The 17,035-nt window shown below is 46.6% G+C and overlaps 1 protein-coding gene across 1 annotated transcript in view; it reads left to right on the top strand.

Moving 5' to 3' along the window:
- The first annotated feature begins 3,705 nt into the window (after positions 1-3,705).
- RAB20 (RAB20, member RAS oncogene family) overlaps positions 3,706-17,035 on the top strand; it is a 35,461-nt gene continuing 22,131 nt past the window's right edge. The window contains exon 1 of the mRNA XM_037038354.1: positions 3,706-4,128. Coding sequence (XP_036894249.1) covers positions 3,957-4,128 — 172 coding nt within the window. The 5' untranslated portion in view covers positions 3,706-3,956. The remainder of the gene's footprint in view (positions 4,129-17,035) is intronic.

Raw genomic sequence — 17,035 nt, forward strand, 5'->3', positions numbered from 1 at the left:
AAACTACACAGGAAAAGTTAGTAGATTTGGTTAGATACAAATAAAAAATATTTGTGCGGTCAAAAATAAATCACCATAAACAAGGTTGACATATGAACAAATATATACATATAAGTTTTTATATGTCAAATAGCATAAGAATCTATTTATACGGTTTATAATTTACATGTTTTGTATTTATGTTTGAAATTTGTTTACATGATTCACACGTGATCCCCATCTCATAAGGTCCGTTTCAAAATAACTACTGAGCAATGCTCACTTTTAAGAAGTTTAATGATAAATTTTAAATTGCCTGGGTATACTTCTGGAGCAATGTTTCTCAACTGAAGGTGATTTTGACACCCCCCCCCCCCGGGGACACTTGGTGATATCTGGAGACATTTACTCATTGTCCTGATGGGGTGGTGATATTGCCCCTGCTATTTGTAGGTAGAGGCCTGGGTGCTTCTAAACATCCACAGGACAGCCCCCAGGACCAACAGTTACTTGGTCAAAAGGTCAGTTGCGCTGAGGTTGGGAAGCCCTGCTCTGGAGGTGGACTGCTGTTACGCGGAGTGGATGAAGGTGTATATGGTAACCCCCGTCTTTCCAGATGCTGCTCCTTGACTCCCCCTTCTTCCCATCCTGCTCTCTCTCTTCTCCTTCTTTTCCCTCTCCCGTCCCCTCACTCTTATTATTCCACATCCAATCCACACCAAATTCTGTAGGTTCCACCCTAAAAATATAACCAGAATGTCAACAACTCTGACCACTGTTACCATGCGTAGGTGATGTTGTTTAGGACAAGTCCTGTCTTTCATCTGCTCAAGATCCTTCGGGCACATTCAGGGGACAAGCCACAGACCTAACCACAACCCACAGGTCCTAATGACCCTTCCACCCTCCCTCTCCTGCTCTATCCCAGGACTTCCTGTGGCTCACACAGCCCCTCAGGCGGGCTTCTTCCCCCAACAACCGCATGTTTAACTCCTCGCTTGGGTCTGTTGCTCCATGGAAACTCCATGGAAAGTTTAAATATATATATTTAAAGTTGAACCCCTGCATTCATTCTCAGGCCTCATTCTTTATCCATCTCCCTGCCCCATTTTTGTCCATCTTACACTTAATCATTTAGAACACTCTGTATTTTGCTTGTTTGTTTTATTGGCTGTTTCTCGTACTGCTCTGTCCCTATATTAGGCCTAAATGCTTCAGTTCCTAGATAGGCAGGTTTGTTTGTTCATTTTTAAGGAAAGTAATTTAAAAGGTAGAATTGTTCTACAACAAAGTACCTAGAAATGCTCCCAGGTTACTTTGCAAAATTCTTGAGAAGTTACCCTATTTTCTTATTTCTTTTATTTTAACTGTAGACAGACCCTGAATTGCTCATTTTGCATCTTTTTAAAAAATAAACTACATAATTTTCTTGGCCTGAGGTACATTTCATCTAGCAATTGGAAAAAAGATTACCCTGTTAGGCCAGTGGTTTAAATCCAGGCAAAATAAACATCAAACTTGGCATTAAGTAGCTAGTTTAAACAGACTCTTAAGCCTAAGCCTACCTCCTTCTTCAGTATTTCTTCCTGAGTATGAATGAGGCCATTGACAGTCTTTAAGAAACTTTTTTGAGGAGAAGTGGAAAATTGATTTGGAGACATTCTCCTGGTTAAGTTCAGTTTTTTCAAGTGTTGTCCAATTTTTAAAAAGTTTAAACAAACTTGCTGAGTGAATTCTACATGCTAGGCACTGGGCTTGGTGCTGGACAGTCCCTCCCTTCCCCAAACCCTGCTCTGAATGCAGCAGCAGTTTTTCAAGTGGAGACAACATTCAGTTAATCAACAAATATATTCGACTACGTGTTGATTATGTTCCAGCCCTGGACACCTGGGAGACACCAGGGAACAAAACACAAAGACCCATGGGCTTACATTCCCATATTTATTGAATGATGGAGTGTGTTGAGAAAAGTGTAGTGAGCTGGATGGGTCACAGAATTAGCTTAAATCACGCTCCCTGTCCCCAGGGAGTTGTTAAATTACTACAGGAGATAACAGTAAGATAGTGTTGAATAAAACGAGCCAGTAAGAAATTCTCACAGGCAAAACTGCAGGGAAGAGGCTGGAGAAGGTAGTGGAAATGGAGAGAAAGGAACAGGAAGGGGCTCAGCAGAGGGGTAGGGCTTGGAGGAAGGGCACCTGGGCTCACAGATGGAATTACAAGGCCCACCCACCAGGATGCAGACTGGAACTGGGAGACTTCTCCAGTAAGGCCAGCTCAGTGAGTGAGGGTGTGGAGCGTGGCTGGTTGAGATGTGTTTGCAAGACAGTGCTTCTGGCCTCACCAGGATGGTGAATTCATCAGTTCTTTCCTGACTCAAAGCTTCCTTGAGCAACTGTGATGTGCTAGATACTCTTCTCCAGGCATGATGGTGAGCAAAACAGAAAAAGTCCCTTCTGGAGAGGAAGACTGCACAGTTAAACATGTGAATAAACAATGCACTTTAAGTTAGAGGCAAGAAAATAAAGCAGGATAGGGCCATAAAGGGGAAGGGGGCTGGAAAGGCTTGTAAAAGGGTGGCAAGTGTGCGTGGGAGGGGAGCAGATAGCGGTGGGCAGAGTTCCAACTGCTGGGTTAGGAAACAGGGAGAGTGGCAGGTCTCTGAGCAGAAAAAGCCGTCGTTTGGAAAGGTAGTCTAACAGTAACCTTCCACGCATGAGATGCGCAGTGGGTGAGATGCCTTCACACCTCTGCCCTGTCCGAGTATCACAGTGCTCCCGTAAGTGGGCCACGGATCCCATTCCCTTTCCACAGAAAACCCTGAGGACGCACAGTGGCCGCAGCACACATTGCCTGCCGTTGTTCAAACTAGAGCTCCGACTTCTACATCAGCATTCTCTAAAATAAATACCAAATCCCACACACTGAATATTTTAGGAGCATTTCAAGGTTTGCTCTATTGAGAGGAAAGATTTTGCTGATAGTCATTGCAACTGCCCAAGTCAAATTTTCACTCCGAAGTTTTAAATGGCAAAGGCTGTCCATTTTTCAGATATAATATAGCATAAACTTTTTGGTGAAAATTAAAACAAACAGCAAAAACGACACTAGGAACCAATCCTCCTGCAGTCTCCCCTCTTCCCCAGCCTTCTAACCACTAACAGTCAAGAGTTAGGATGGGGTTTCACAAATGCTCATTTAAGGCAAACTTTTACAATGACCTTGACTAGCGACTACATTTGCATACACTTAGATAAGGAATCACACAGCTGGGAAAGCCCTGGGTGGACTGGGTTGGCAAGGGGACCTCCGGGATTTGGGGTCACCAGTGCCCGGGGACCTTGGGGGTGGCTCAGGAGTGCGTCCCTGGGGTCTGAACAGGTAGGAAAGGGTGTGAGCGGGGCGCGGGAAGTGAAAGACTGGTGCCGGGGCGGGCCGGTAGGGGAGTTGGGGAGGGTGGGAGGTCGGCGAGGAGTCAGGGCTGGGCCGGGGGCGTGGGAGTGGGCAGGGCGGGGCTAGCTGGGAGGTGGGGCAGGAAGGGGCCGGGGACGGCCGGGAGGAGGGGAGGGGTAGGGCTTGGGGCGGTGCCCGGGTGGAGTGTCGGGACGGCTGTGGGAGGTGGGGATGGCGAGAGGGAAGTGGGGGGAGGGGCCGGGAGGCAGAGCCAGGAGGGGGCGGGGCAGGGCCCAGGGCGGGGCCGGGGGCGCCCAGGACGGGCGCCCTGGACGAAAGCCCCGTATGGGTCCTTCGGTGTTGCCTTGGCGGGGACTCGCGCTTCTTCATACCCGGTGCCGGGCTTCGAGACATGAAAGTCCGCAAATTCGGGGTCCCCGCGAATCCGGATCCCCGGTAGTCCCGAGTCCAAGCAGCCTCGGGTCCGAGCCGTCTCGCTGCCGGTGTCCAGTCGCTCGAGCTGAGCCCCGAGCACACGGGGCCTGACGGGCGTGGGGGTGAGGAGGGGGGGTTTCTGCAGGAAGATGAGGAAGCCCGACGGGAAGATCGTGCTTTTGGGGGACATGAACGTGGGAAAGACGTCGCTGCTGCAGAGGTACATGGAGCGGCGCTTTGCGGACACGGTCAGCACGGTGGGCGGCGCCTTCTACCTGAAGCAGTGGCGCTCCTACAACATCTCCATTTGGGACACCGCAGGTGAGGACTGGCGCTGCCTGGACGCACACTGCCTTGGAGCTCCGCAGGGAGGGGGGGCGAGGGGCTTCCTGCCCCAGAGTAGCGCCCCTAGGGCCGAGGTCCTACAGGGCAGGCCTTCCGGGGTATGCACAGGGTCCCTCCCTTCCACGGCAGGTGAGCCCATCTCAGGGATCAGGCCCCCAGTCACAGTGCAGGGTCACCCTTCACTCTTCTCTTTTCCCGCCTGTTCTCTTTTGCCGGTTGAGTAACTCTTTTTGTTCAGCTACTTGGTGCATTTAACGACTATCCAGTAGATGCTTTAAAAGTACCCCTGGCTCCAAACAGAGGACCCGTGTTACTCGTGAACCCTATGGCTCCTGTGGCAGTGTCTGACTCCAGAGCGTCATGGGCCTGCCCGGAGCCTGCTAGTGATAACCAGACTCAATCACAGACACGTCTTGTTTGATATCCACAACCACCCTGAGGGGTGAGCAAAGCTAGTATAATTACCCCCTTTTTACAAAACAGGAAACTGAGGCACGGAGCCTTCTTTTGCAAGGTTTAGTCAGGAAAGCAGGAAAGAGAACTGAAGTCTCCTCACTTAGTCCTGGGCATATCTGCATTTTCTAGTGTCTTTATCATGTGCTTGATCTTGGCTCATACATATTTTGGAGCTTCAAATGATTTTCTGTAGTAGCATTTTTATGATAGGTAATGAATTATTTTTAGTGTGTGAGGTAGTTGTGATTTTTCAAAAGTACGATTTAGAAGATCTTAATTCAAGCTTTCAGTTTAACTGCAGAATTACAATGGCAATTGTAGTGTTACAATAGAATATATTTCCTTCCCCATGAAAAAGAAAAAGATCTTGTAAGTAAATAAAAAAGTAAATACTATGGCATGTTTTCAGTGAATATTCTTTGTAGATCCTGAAACTTTAAGATCTGACTTTTTTAATGTCAGCACTTTATAAATGATGTAAATACCCAAAGATCCTGTGTAGGATTTTAAAACTGCCAACTTGGATGTGCCAGTCTGCTAAATAAACAAGATTTTAACTAAGACTCTATTCAAAACGGAATTAATGACATCCACCAAAGTACATCTACTTCTCTTACCTCTTTTTTTTATTGCTGTCTTTTTTGTTATGATGGCAGTTAATGTCTTGACTAATTTATTAAAATCATGCTGTAGAAACAGCATCTTCCCGGTTCTCTTCCCTGCTCTGTGCTCCAGCTCCAGGCTGCACAGTGAGGTTTCTGTAAGATCCTTGGCTGCTTAAGCTGCCAGTCCAGCACCAGGCATTTGGTAGCCATGGAACACAGTCTCTAGAAGTCAAATCAAATCAAATTAACACAACTTGTCTGCTTGTTTTGGACAAGGCTGGCCCTTTTGCTCCTTTTGTTGACTGGCTGGACTTCACTGCTGTCCCTGGTTTATAGGAGGATAATGCAGGAGTGGCATTGGGGACCCAAACCAAGAGCCCTGTTGTGGCCACCATGAGAACCTGCCCTTTCCCATGAGGTGTGGAGTTTCTAGAATGGGAGCTGACCTTAGTTGACATCTTCAGCATCTATGGTATGAAGTAGCAGTGTAATTTTGCTTGGCCCCTTTCTTCAGTGACAAGGACATGATGCAGCCAGAATCTTGATCATCAGAGGATTTTGTAATACAGCTAATGAGATATCCTGGTTGCTTTGTTGGGCTCTCTGGGGCTGCGATTCATTTCCTGTCTGCTTAGGCAGCTGCCTAGCTTCTTAGCTGCCTTCTTGTTCCTGGAACCCTGGAGTGGGAGCTCAGACAGGCTCCTGGGGCCATGGGGGCAGCCAGGCCCCTTCTCCGCACTGCCGGCCTCCTGTGTATACATGCTTAGGGTAACAGAGGCTCTGAGTCAGCAGTCACATAGGCTGCCTCTGTGCCTGCTCCCAGTGACTGGGGGGTTCTGGGTGACCTGGAGGGAAAGGAGAGCTATGAATAGATACCTTTTCAGTAATCCCTGTTGGAAATTCAGAAGTTTAACTTTCAAGGGACCCTACTTTTTCCCTCTTTTTGTCTTGCTCTAACTTTCTTTCTACTCTAAAGACATTGTTTTTGAAGTTGTGTTCCTTTAAATGTTCATAACTGAGGCAGAAGGATGAGAACCACGTAGAGAATGAGTTGTTTTTCATTGCTGCCCTTGGTTGCATGGAGTGGGTGAAGTGGGTGTGTGGAGGTGTGGAAGGTGTTAGGTTTTTTAATAGTGAAAGTGATAGTAAGGGGTCAGAGTTTCTCTTTAACTTGTGGTTTGTCCTTTCAAAAAACAGTTTCTGGCTGCTTGAAGCCTGCAGGGCAGGTGAGCTAGAAAGGGGAGGAGATTTGCTAGGCTGATAAGTAGGATTTTACTTGATCCACAAGATTCCTTCAGAGGGAGGTCTGACGGTTTGCTCTTTAGAGATGGGGAGACAGAACCCGTAGAAGTTGACGTGTTCCCTCAGGTGCAGGGAATCTCCTTCATTGCTCCGCCCCTTGCCTAGTTGGGCCGACAGATGTGGGGCAGTCACCACAGATGGTTTGGTAAGTGCCAGAAGAAAAAGGAGGTTGCCCTGAGACAAGCAGGAGCCCTGCCTTGACTGGTGTGGCTTGGTGGGTTTCCAGCAAACCGAAAGGTTCATGGTTCGATTCCCTGTCAGAGCACGTGCCTGGGTTTCGGGCCAGGTCCCCATCTGGGGAGCCTGCAAGAGGCAACCGATCAATGTTTCTCTCACACAACACACATCAATATTTCTCTCCCTCTTTTTCTCCCTCCCTTCTCCTCTTTCTAAAAATAAATACAGGAATCTTTAAAAAGGAAGAAAGAGCCCCAACTGAACTTACCATTCCCCCTGCTCTGTCAGTCCTTCAGTTTGCTGAGCAGAGTCTAAAAAAGATGCTGCCCATTGTTCAGCAAATGTAAACTGAACACTGCCCCAGGCTCCATTCTGTAACAGAGATTTTCAACCTTCATCATCTCATGGCACACATAAACTAATACTAAAATTTTGCAGCACACCAAAAAATAAGTTTTTTTGCAGATCTGACAAAGAGATGGGTATAATTTTGATTCGTTCACACTGGATAGCTATTACTGTGTTGGCTGTTGTCCTTTCTTTTTTAATTTGACAGTCTAAAGGCAAAGAGGTAGTGCCCCTGGCTAAATCGTCAGGTATTGCGTGGTTTCTCGGGGCCTGCCGGTTGAAAATCGCTCTTCTACAGCAATGACAAGCTAGCTGGGGTCTCTGTTCCACGAGCTGGAAGCTCTAGAGAAGGGGCAGAGGGCCACAAGGAAAGAAGTAGTATGATTTCACACCTGATCATTGTTTTGAAGAAAACACAACAGGGTAGTGAGAAAGCGACAGTGTGCCTCAATAGATCCCCTCACTGGGGCCCTGGGAGGCTTGACACCCCTGCTTATTCACCCCTCACTTCTCAAGGCTGCAGTCCCTGATAGTAGGGTGATAGGAGTTACAGTTGCATCGTCAGTATCTGTCTCACGAAGACCATTTTTCTGACAATATATCTCCTTTCCTTCAGTTTCAGTAACCTGTTCCTCATTTCCATATGAGCCCTCCTCACTGGCAGCGCCCTCCTCGTCCATATTTCTGCCTGTAGTCTGTTCATGCCCACTGAGGGATTCTCTAAGATGGTACTGCTTTTCTCTTCCATGTTCCCCACGGAGCCCTCACTAGCAGAGTTCTTAACATCCATGCTTCTCCTAACAGCCTGTTCAAGGCAATCTACACTTTCCTTGCCATGCTTCTCAAATTCTTCCAGCCTCCGACCAAGCCCAGTTCCAATGGCATGTCCACATTTGCTGCAGCAGCACCCCACTCCCAGTATGAAAATCTGTTTTAGTTTCCTGCTGCTGCTATAACAAATGATCACAAGTGTATTGGCTTTTAAAAACCTGGGTTAAGCCCTGGCTGGTGTAGCTCAGTGGATTGAGCACAGGCCTGCGAACCAGAGGATTGCGGTTCGATTCCCAGTCAGGGCACATGCCTGGGTTGCAGGCCAACTCCCAGCAGGGGACGCACGTAAGGCAACTATACATTGATGTTTCTCTCCCTCTCTTCTTCCCCTCTAAAGATAAGTAAAAAACAAAAAAAAACCACACCTGGGTTAGATGTCCCAGTGGGTCTCCCTGGCAAGCGTCAGGGAGTTCGCAGGACTGCTCTTTCCTGGAGGCTCTCGGGAGGAACCCGGCTCCTGGACTGTTCCAGCCTCTGGAGCCCGCCCACATCCCGTGGTTCCTTTTTCTTTCTTTTTTTAATCTTTAAAAATCCTCACCCAAAGATAGGGTTTTTAAAAGTTGATCTGAGAGAGAGAGGAAGGGAGAGAGGGAGAGAAACATTGATTAGCTGCCTCCTGCATGTGCCCCATCCAAGGACTGAACCAACAACCTAGGAATGTGCCCTGATCTAGGATCGAATCCGCCAGCTCTTGGTGCACAGGACAACCCTCCAAGCAGCTGAGCCACCCGGTCAGGGTTGAGTCCCGTGGTTTCCTCATCTCCCAACATCGAAGCCAGCAATGGCCGGTTGAGTTTTTCCATCATCAGGTCACTTGGACCCTGACTGCCAGGCCTCCCTCTCCAACATTTATTTATTTGTTAAACCTTTAATATGGAATTTTATTAGAGGAGGGGTTGTAGGCCCCAGAGGATAGGAAAGGTGGCCCTGAAGAGTTAAGGGAGCCTTGAAGAGGGGTACAGATGGCCAGGAACATCTGTGCCTGTCAGAGGCAGAGGGCCAAAGGGCCAGGATCTCAGAAGCCACCATGTCAGTGGTTTGGGGACTGTTACTGGTTTTTGCCTTGGGGACCAGATGGACATTGGATATCATCACTCATAGAGTTGCTGCTGTGGTTTGGGAGAGAAATTGCAGGTGAATGACGTTGCAGAAGCCACAATAGTACATTCTTCCATCTTGTACAGCCAATGGCATTTCTCCTGGAAGTCGGTGATAGGAGACAGCTTGGCACACACAGCCTGCCCACTGAAGCAGAGGTTACTGAGTTCAGTCGCTGCCTGCGCGGCATCCTTGTCGCGCCAAAACTTGACATAGACATCGCCCACGAGGTGGTCCCCCAAGTTGTTGCACACGTTCATCTCTTCAGTCGCCCCGTACCTCTGCAGTTCTGTGAGCAGCTCCTCAAGGCAGTTACTGTGCTCTTGCACCTCCTTGTCACTCGCATGACAGTGAGATCTGTTCGTGGCTTAGGCGGCATTCTGTGGGTTCCAGTACAGGCTGAGCAGCGCCATGGTCTGGCTGAAAGTCGATTTACGGTGAAGCTGAGAGCACCAGTATCGGGGCAGGCGCTGATCCTTAAAATGAAGAGAGCAGTAAACATTCAGCTTTATCCTTCTCAGTCTCGAGTATTGAAGCTAAATGTTCAGCCAGTTTTACCCAAACCCTTCCTCTCCCACATTTAAAAGCCTCGCGGGGATCACCCTGGTAATGTAGATAACCTTGTTTAGGTCAGCTGGTTAACTGTAATCTGTCTGAAATCCTGTTTCCCCCTTGCCCTGAAACATAGTACATTCCCAGGCCCCAGGGATTAGGACTGTCTCTGGGGTTGTTCTGAGCGCAGGTGTGATTCTGTGGCTGCCACCTCTCCTCCTGACTTCCCTTATCTATGAAAAGGGAACAACTGCAGCACCCACCTCCAGTGTTGTTAGGAATCTATGAGTTATTATTGACAAAGTGCTCAAGGGAATGCGGAAGTTTTGTGTTAGTGTTTGCTAAGTAAACAATCGTTTCCTGGCCCTGGGAGATTAGGACAATGAGTGCCACCAGCTAGCATGTCCCAGAGGGAAAAGAGAAGCGTGGGTGGGTCCCCAATAAATAATTCTAGAATAAATGGAGAGATCAAAGAGAGTGAAAATTCAGAGTAGTTGGTTGAAGAACTTTTTTTTGAACAACTTTAGTGCAACCTGGGAGAAGATACTGGCATTCCGGTTATGAAATCATGGTGCCTGGAAAAGAGAATATAACTGCTCACACCTGTGAAGTTAGCTAAGAGGGGGCCTATCTGTGAAGGAAGGGACGGTGCACAAGTGAAGATGCCAGGTGGGACGGACTGTCCGTGTGAGAACCTCAAGCCCCTCGTCATTCTTCATCCACTCGGCACAGAAGCCCCAAGCCCCACATATAGGCAGCTGCTTTTAGCTCCAGGGAATGGCAGAGATGCTGTGTCCAAGGTGATGTTACTTCAGGTTAGAAAGGTGGCAGTGTTGTGGATGAGCCTGCAGAGCAGCTCTCCTTGTCAGGGATCACAGAGTTCCTGACCGCTGACCTTTTGGACTGGCCTGTGAGGACTGGAGAGGTTGGTGCGGAAGTGGGTAGACAGCCTGAGCAAACGTGGAGCCGGGGTGGAGGGCGTGGATTGTAGCCGGCTCTCTTACTCTATTAGTGTGGCTGTGGAGTGGTTTTTGAGGTCCTAATATGGTGATTCTCAGCCTGAATAAATCAGTATTTGTGTGATAGGAGATTTGGTGTATTACATCCCCCTTTTCAGATCAGGGGCTGACTGCCATCACCGGTTATTGTTAATAAAGTTTTATTGGCACACAGCTGCGCCCAACATTTGCATGCTGTCCGTGGCTGCTTTCACATTGTGGAAGCAGAGCTGAGTTGTTGCAACAGAGACTGTGTAGCACAGAAAGAGAAAACATTTACTCTGGCCCTTTGCAGAAGCAGTTTGCTGACCTCTGACTTAGGTCATACCAAAGGGAAAACATTTTTATAAAAGTCTTTTCTGTAGTTATAGAAACTCTCAAGTATTTAGCATTTAGTGATTGAGGGACCCATAATTCAGTTAAACTCAGCAAGCAGCACTCAAGTTTCTCCTATGTGTGTCTGCTCTTAGCTAGACTATGGTGAGGGCAGTGGCCTAGGTTTAAGATTAGCATGAGCTTCTGAAAAAAAGTCTTGGAAATAAATCTTAGTTGAGGTTTGGGATCTGGAAGCTAAACTCGAAAAGCCTGTGTTGTAGGTGGGCCCAAGTCTTTGTAGGTAGGTCCACGTCTTTGTAGGTGAGTCCATGTCTTTGTAGATGGGTCCATATTTTTATTGTTACTGGTGACTTTGAATGGGTGTCTTTGGGTGCAAGTCCACCTTTACAGAATTATTCTGCATTAATGACCAGTGTCCTGAATATGAATGTGGATAGTAAGACAGGTGGAAGACAATCGGCTGTTGGGTTCAGCAAGGCAGACAGAGTGCCATTATCCTGCGAGATTCCCGAGGACAAGGGATGCTTGTGAGCCACTGCACGTGCTGGGAGGTCAGCCCAGAGTCCTCCTGGAGGGGGCGCCGAGAGTTCTGGGGGTGGGAAGAGGTATTTAAGGCTCACTAGTGTGGTATTCGTTCATTCAGGAGAATTTAACTAATTAAGGTCAATCATATTCATTAACTAACACCCAATTCACATATAATGTCTCTGGAAGATAATGTCAGGCTTTGTTATCTTTAAGTTTGCATGAGAAATGGAAACTATCCAATTCCAAAATGAACTCGCCCATCTTGTTTCTTTGAGATTTCACATAACTTCTCTTCTGTGAAAAAGAAATTCTATACACACTCACACACATGTGTTTATACCACTGTTTGTTCTTAGAGTAACGGCTTCATCACTGTGGTGACAGTTTCACGGTCCCACCATCCCGTGCCTGTTGGCCTAGGCAGGTGACAGGGTTCTTTTTACCCCGGCTGACCCAGACTCTTGTCTCTTCTGTACAGTGTTGAGTGGGGTGTCTCTGTTGGGCTTCTGGACCCAGTGAACGTCCCTGCTCAAGCCCCTCCCAGCCTTCCTGGATTACCTTTCCCCCTCTTCTTTTAGCCAGACAGGTGCCTTTGAGCACTCGGGGTATTCCTCGTTTCATTCCACTTCACTTTACTGTGCTTCATAGATATTATGTTTTCATTAACGTCGAGGCAAAACCCTGCACTCAGTTTATTGCAATATTCGCTTTATTGCTGTGGTCTGGAACCAAACCCTCGAACCGCCAAGGTGTACCTGTACTTGTAATTCATCACCTATGCGTGTCTTCCCTCGGATCTCACTTTCACTTGTGGTCTCTTTCTCTGAGAGTGTCCCCTTTCCTGGCGATGCCCAGTTTGAGTTTTATCCCATCTTTTATTGTCACTTATTTTGTGAAACAGCCCTTGCTCGTTGGAGCAGAGGAAGAATTCCCCTTCACACTGTGCTGCAGCATGACCTGGTGTTCCTTATTGTGACCTACCTTTTATCTGTCCTTGGTACCTGTTTGTCTTTCCTGTGATTTACAAACTCCTGGAGAGAAGATTGGGGTTTTATTCACTTTTATGTTTTCCATAGAATTTAGCATATTACTCAACAGTATTTTTTAAGTTAAGTTTTTGCTGAATGAAATTGTTGAAAGCAATGGGGAAAAAATGGGGAAGGCGGAAATAAGTGGTTTTATTTTCTTAACTCTGAATATTGACTCTGAATGATAAAATCAGTGTGAGGATATTGTCATGTACTCTGGAATGCAGCTAAAATTGGGCCATTGTGTACATGGTAAGGAAATACTGGTCTGTGCATTAATTATGTGTGACTTTAGGCAACTCCGTACTAATTCATCTCTTTTTACTTTGACATCATTAAAAGTCTAGAGATGAAGAAGAACACCTCAGGACTTTTGCCTCTGGGAAGATAGAGCAGGTGTACTTTTCCCGAGTCTTCCCACTAATTACAGCTAAAACCTTTGAACGTTAAGTACAAAACAAACATAAAAAGGCTCTCAGAGGTGGAGTGAAGAGGCAAAATGGCCAGGGACCTTGAGATCCAAAGAATGAGTCAGTGAGGTGAGTTCTGTGGGCTTTCTTTTCAGCTCATTTAACTAAACTTGGAGCTGAAGAAGTCGGACATTCAGGGGGGTGTCCAAGAAGGCCGAGGAGTGAGCCAGGCTCTCATCCCCCTGGGTGATGATGAGCCCTCCTACTTGGTGGTGCTGGTGGAGGCTATGGGGGGAACATGGACTTGGGCCTCTGCCTGTCAGGAAAGAGGCAGTACCTGCCATAGCCCCTCAGCTCCTGAGGTACTGTGTCAGAGGGAGCCAGCTAAAAGGTAAGGCCATGTAAGATCCAGAGTCTCATAACACAGTATGAAAAAGTCTAGGTTTCAATGAAAAAATCACTTATTATGCAAGAACCAGGAAGATTTCAAACTGAATAAAAAAAAGACGGTCTATCAGTGCGACACCAAGATGACAGAGATGTTAGAGTTATCTGACAAAGATTTTGAAGTAGCCAGTATAAGAATGTGCGGATGAGAAATTGTAAGCACCCTTAAAAAGAAATGGAAAGCCTCAGACAAAACACATTTCAAGAAGAACCAAATGGACATTTCTTTTTTAAAAAATATTTATTTATTTATCTTTAGAGGGAAAGGGAAGGAGAGAAGGAGAGAAATATCAGTGTATGGTTGCCTCTAATGAGTCCCCTGCCGGGAACTGGCCCACAACCCAGGCATGTGCTCTGACTGGGAATGGAACTGTGATCGTGTGGTTCGCAGGCCCACGCTCAATCCACTGTGCTACACCAGCCAGGTCTGGACATTTCTGAACTTAAAAAAGTCATTAGCCAAAATAAAAGGATAGGGGATAGAAAAAACAGACAGATGCAAGGGAGAGAAGAAGGCATCCATGGACAGGAAGATAAAACAAAAAATATCACCCAGTCTGAAATACAGAGAGAAAACAGACTGAATGAAAATGAACTGAGCCACAGCGACCTGTGGGACAAAAGATCTAACGCTGTGTCATTGGAGTCCTGGAAGAAGAGAAGGGTGAGGCTGACAAAATATGAGCAGAAATAATTGTTGGAAACTGCAAATTTGGCAATGGTCATAAACCTGCAGATTCTAGAAGCGGAGAGAACCATAAACAGGATAAATGTAAAGAAACTTGTGCCAAGACCCATCATAATTAAATTCTAAAAGCTAAGGGACAAATTAAAAATCTTGAAAGCAGCCAGAAAAATGTCAGAATGACAACAGCTGTCTCATCAGAAACCACGGAGGCGAGAAGGAAGGGCACAGTTGTGTCTAACCACCTGTTTGTACTTCTCAATCCTTCACCTTTTCACCCTTTCCCCTACACGCCCTTTCCGTCTGGTGGCCTTTTCCTTAAATAAGTCCTTTAACATTTCCTATAATACTGGTTTGGTGATGATGAGCTCCTTTAGTTCTTCTTGTCTGGGAAGCTCTTCATCTGCCCTTCGATTCTACGTGATAGCTTTGCTGGGTAGAGTAATCTTGGCTGTAGGTCCCTGTTTTTCAATATTACTTGCCAGTTCCTTGCAGCCTGCAAAGTTTCTTTTGAGAAATCAGCTCATAGTCTTATGGGAACTCCCTTGTAGGTAACTAACTGCTTCTCTCTTGCTGCTTCTAAGATTTTCTATTCTAACCTTTGGCATTTTAATGATAATATGTCTTGGAGTGGGCCTCTTTGCATCCATCTTGTATGGGACTCTGTGCTTCTTAGCCTTGCATTTCTATTTCCTTCACCAAAATTAGGTAAGTTTTCTTTAATTATTTTTTCAAATAGATTTCCAGTTTCTTGCTCTTTCTTTTCTCCTTCTGGCAGCCCTATGCTGAGAATGTTGGAATACTTGAAGTTGCCCCAGCGGATGCTTACACTGTGCTCATTGTTTTGGGTTCTTTTTCCTTCTTGGTGTTCTGATTGATTGTGTTTTGCTTTCTTATGTTACAAATCATTGACTTGATTCTCAGCTTCTTTCACTCTATTTTTATTTCCCTGTAAATTGTTCTTTATTTCCATTAGTGTATCCTTCATTTCTGACTGGATATCTTTTAGGCTGTTGAGGTTCTCACTAAGTTCCTTGAGAATCCTTATAACCAGTGTTTTGAACTCTGCATCTGATAGATTGATTGCCTACCTCCATTTTGTTTAGTTCTTTTTCTGGAGTTTTGACCTGTTCTTTCATTTGGGCTGTGTTTCTTTGTCTCCTCATTTTGTCAGTTTTCCTGTGTTTGTTTTTATGTATTGGGTAGAACTGGGATGACTTCCTGTCTTGGCAGTGTGGCCTAATGTAGTAGGTGTCCTGGAGGGTCCAGGGGTACAGCCTTCCCCGTCACTCAAGCTGGGTACTTGAGGTGCCCCCTCCACGTGGACTGAGTGCACTCTCCTCTTGTAGTTGATCCTTGATTGCTGTTGGCAGGTCAATGGAAGGGATTTACCCAGGCCAGTCGGCTGCAAGGACTGACTGTGATCTCTGCCCCTGTGGAGGATCAGCTCTATGAGGGAAGGATGGTGGCGCTCTGACATAGTCGGTAGCTGCCCACTGGGTGTGCAGGCTCTGGGGTCCGGAGTGGTACAGGCCAAGGTCAGCCCCCATCTATGTTCTACCTGGAGCTACCTTGTTTGAGCTATAAAGCAATCTGAAATGGCTGCTACTTGTGCTGAGCTTGGAGATTCTCAGATGGAGCCAAGCTATAATTTAGGCTCACTGTTGCTAGTGCTGGGCCTGGGGCTACTTAGCAATAGGTATAGGGGCTAGGGGTTCACGAAGGCTGGCTGTTGCTTGTTTGAGAGGATTTAGGACATTGTGAAGCAGGAGCCAAAACCAGTTGTTAATATGCAAAAATCACATTAACAGCTATGTGGGCTGGTAAGTTGGGTGGGAGGGAGTTTCAGAGAATCTCCAGGGTGAGGCCAAGAGTGTTAGCCAGGTTGATGGAGTCTCAGATATGGCACCTGCCTGCTGGCTCTGTGGTTCTGTGGGGGGAGGGTTCAGAAAGGGACAATGGCTTCCGCCTGCCTTTCTGTCTGGGAGAAAGCTGTCCTCCAGCTTTCACCTTGATGCCAGACACTTCATTTCCTCCCTGTGTGCCACTGGTGACTTTTAAGCTGCTACCTTGTTGCTGGAGCTCAGAGGGAGTGAGTCTGAATAAGTTCATGGGTTCTTTAAGAGGACCTGCTTGGGACTCCAGAACTTTCTTCTGACTGAGTTCCTGTAGGTTTTCACAGCCAGAAGTGATGTGGACGTATCTTCCTGGCACTGGAACCCTGGGCTGGGGACGGGACTCCTTTCTCCTGAGATATGCCTCCCGAACTTTTATCCACCACACATGGGTGTGGGACCAGCCCGTTCCTTGTCTGCACCCCTCCTACCAGTCTGGATGGATGTGGTTTCTTTTTTAATTCCATAGTTGTCAGACTTCATTCATTTTGATTTCTGACAGTTGTGAGTGATGGTTCTATATTTTTGTCGTTATTTTGATATGGTTGTGTCAGGTGGCGAGCTGTGTTTACCTATGCCGCCATCTTGACCAGCACAATATATTTCAAGTGCTGAAAGCAAAGATGGAAAATTTTGGTGTGTGATTTTTGTTCATCTTCAGTCCCCTTCCAAAGTGACTCTGGAAGGATATGCTTCTGTTTTACGCGCCTCCATCTCAATTCAGATCTTTCCACTGTCTGGTGTTTACATTACAGCATTGCTCTGTTCTCTGTTTTTGTGTGAATGTCTTTTCTACATTCATACAGTATGGAGCATTTTGAGACTGGCCTCGCTTGCTTGATGCATTTGAAATGTGTCTGTGTTGTTGTATGGGTTCATTCCTGTTCATTGCCGAGTGGTGTTCCCCTGTATGGATGTACCACTTATGGTTGCGCATCGCCATTTGAAGGATATCTGGACTGTGTTCAGTTTTTGGTAATTATGAATAAAGGCACTGTAAACATTGACATAGAGGTTTTGTGTGAACATACATTTCTATCTCTCAGGTAAATGACCAAGGACTAGGCTACTCGGGCTTAATGGTACGTGTATGTTTAACATCCAGTGGCCCCAACACTATTTGTTAACATTATTAGCTTTCTGGTCAATAATGTTTGAGACACAATACTTATGTCTTCCTGTACAAA

Source organism: Sturnira hondurensis, unplaced genomic scaffold (genome assembly GCF_014824575.4).
Source record: "Sturnira hondurensis isolate 20B ecotype Veracruz unplaced genomic scaffold, ASM1482457v3 Scaffold0024333, whole genome shotgun sequence".
Classification (NCBI taxonomy): domain Eukaryota; kingdom Metazoa; phylum Chordata; class Mammalia; order Chiroptera; family Phyllostomidae; genus Sturnira; species Sturnira hondurensis.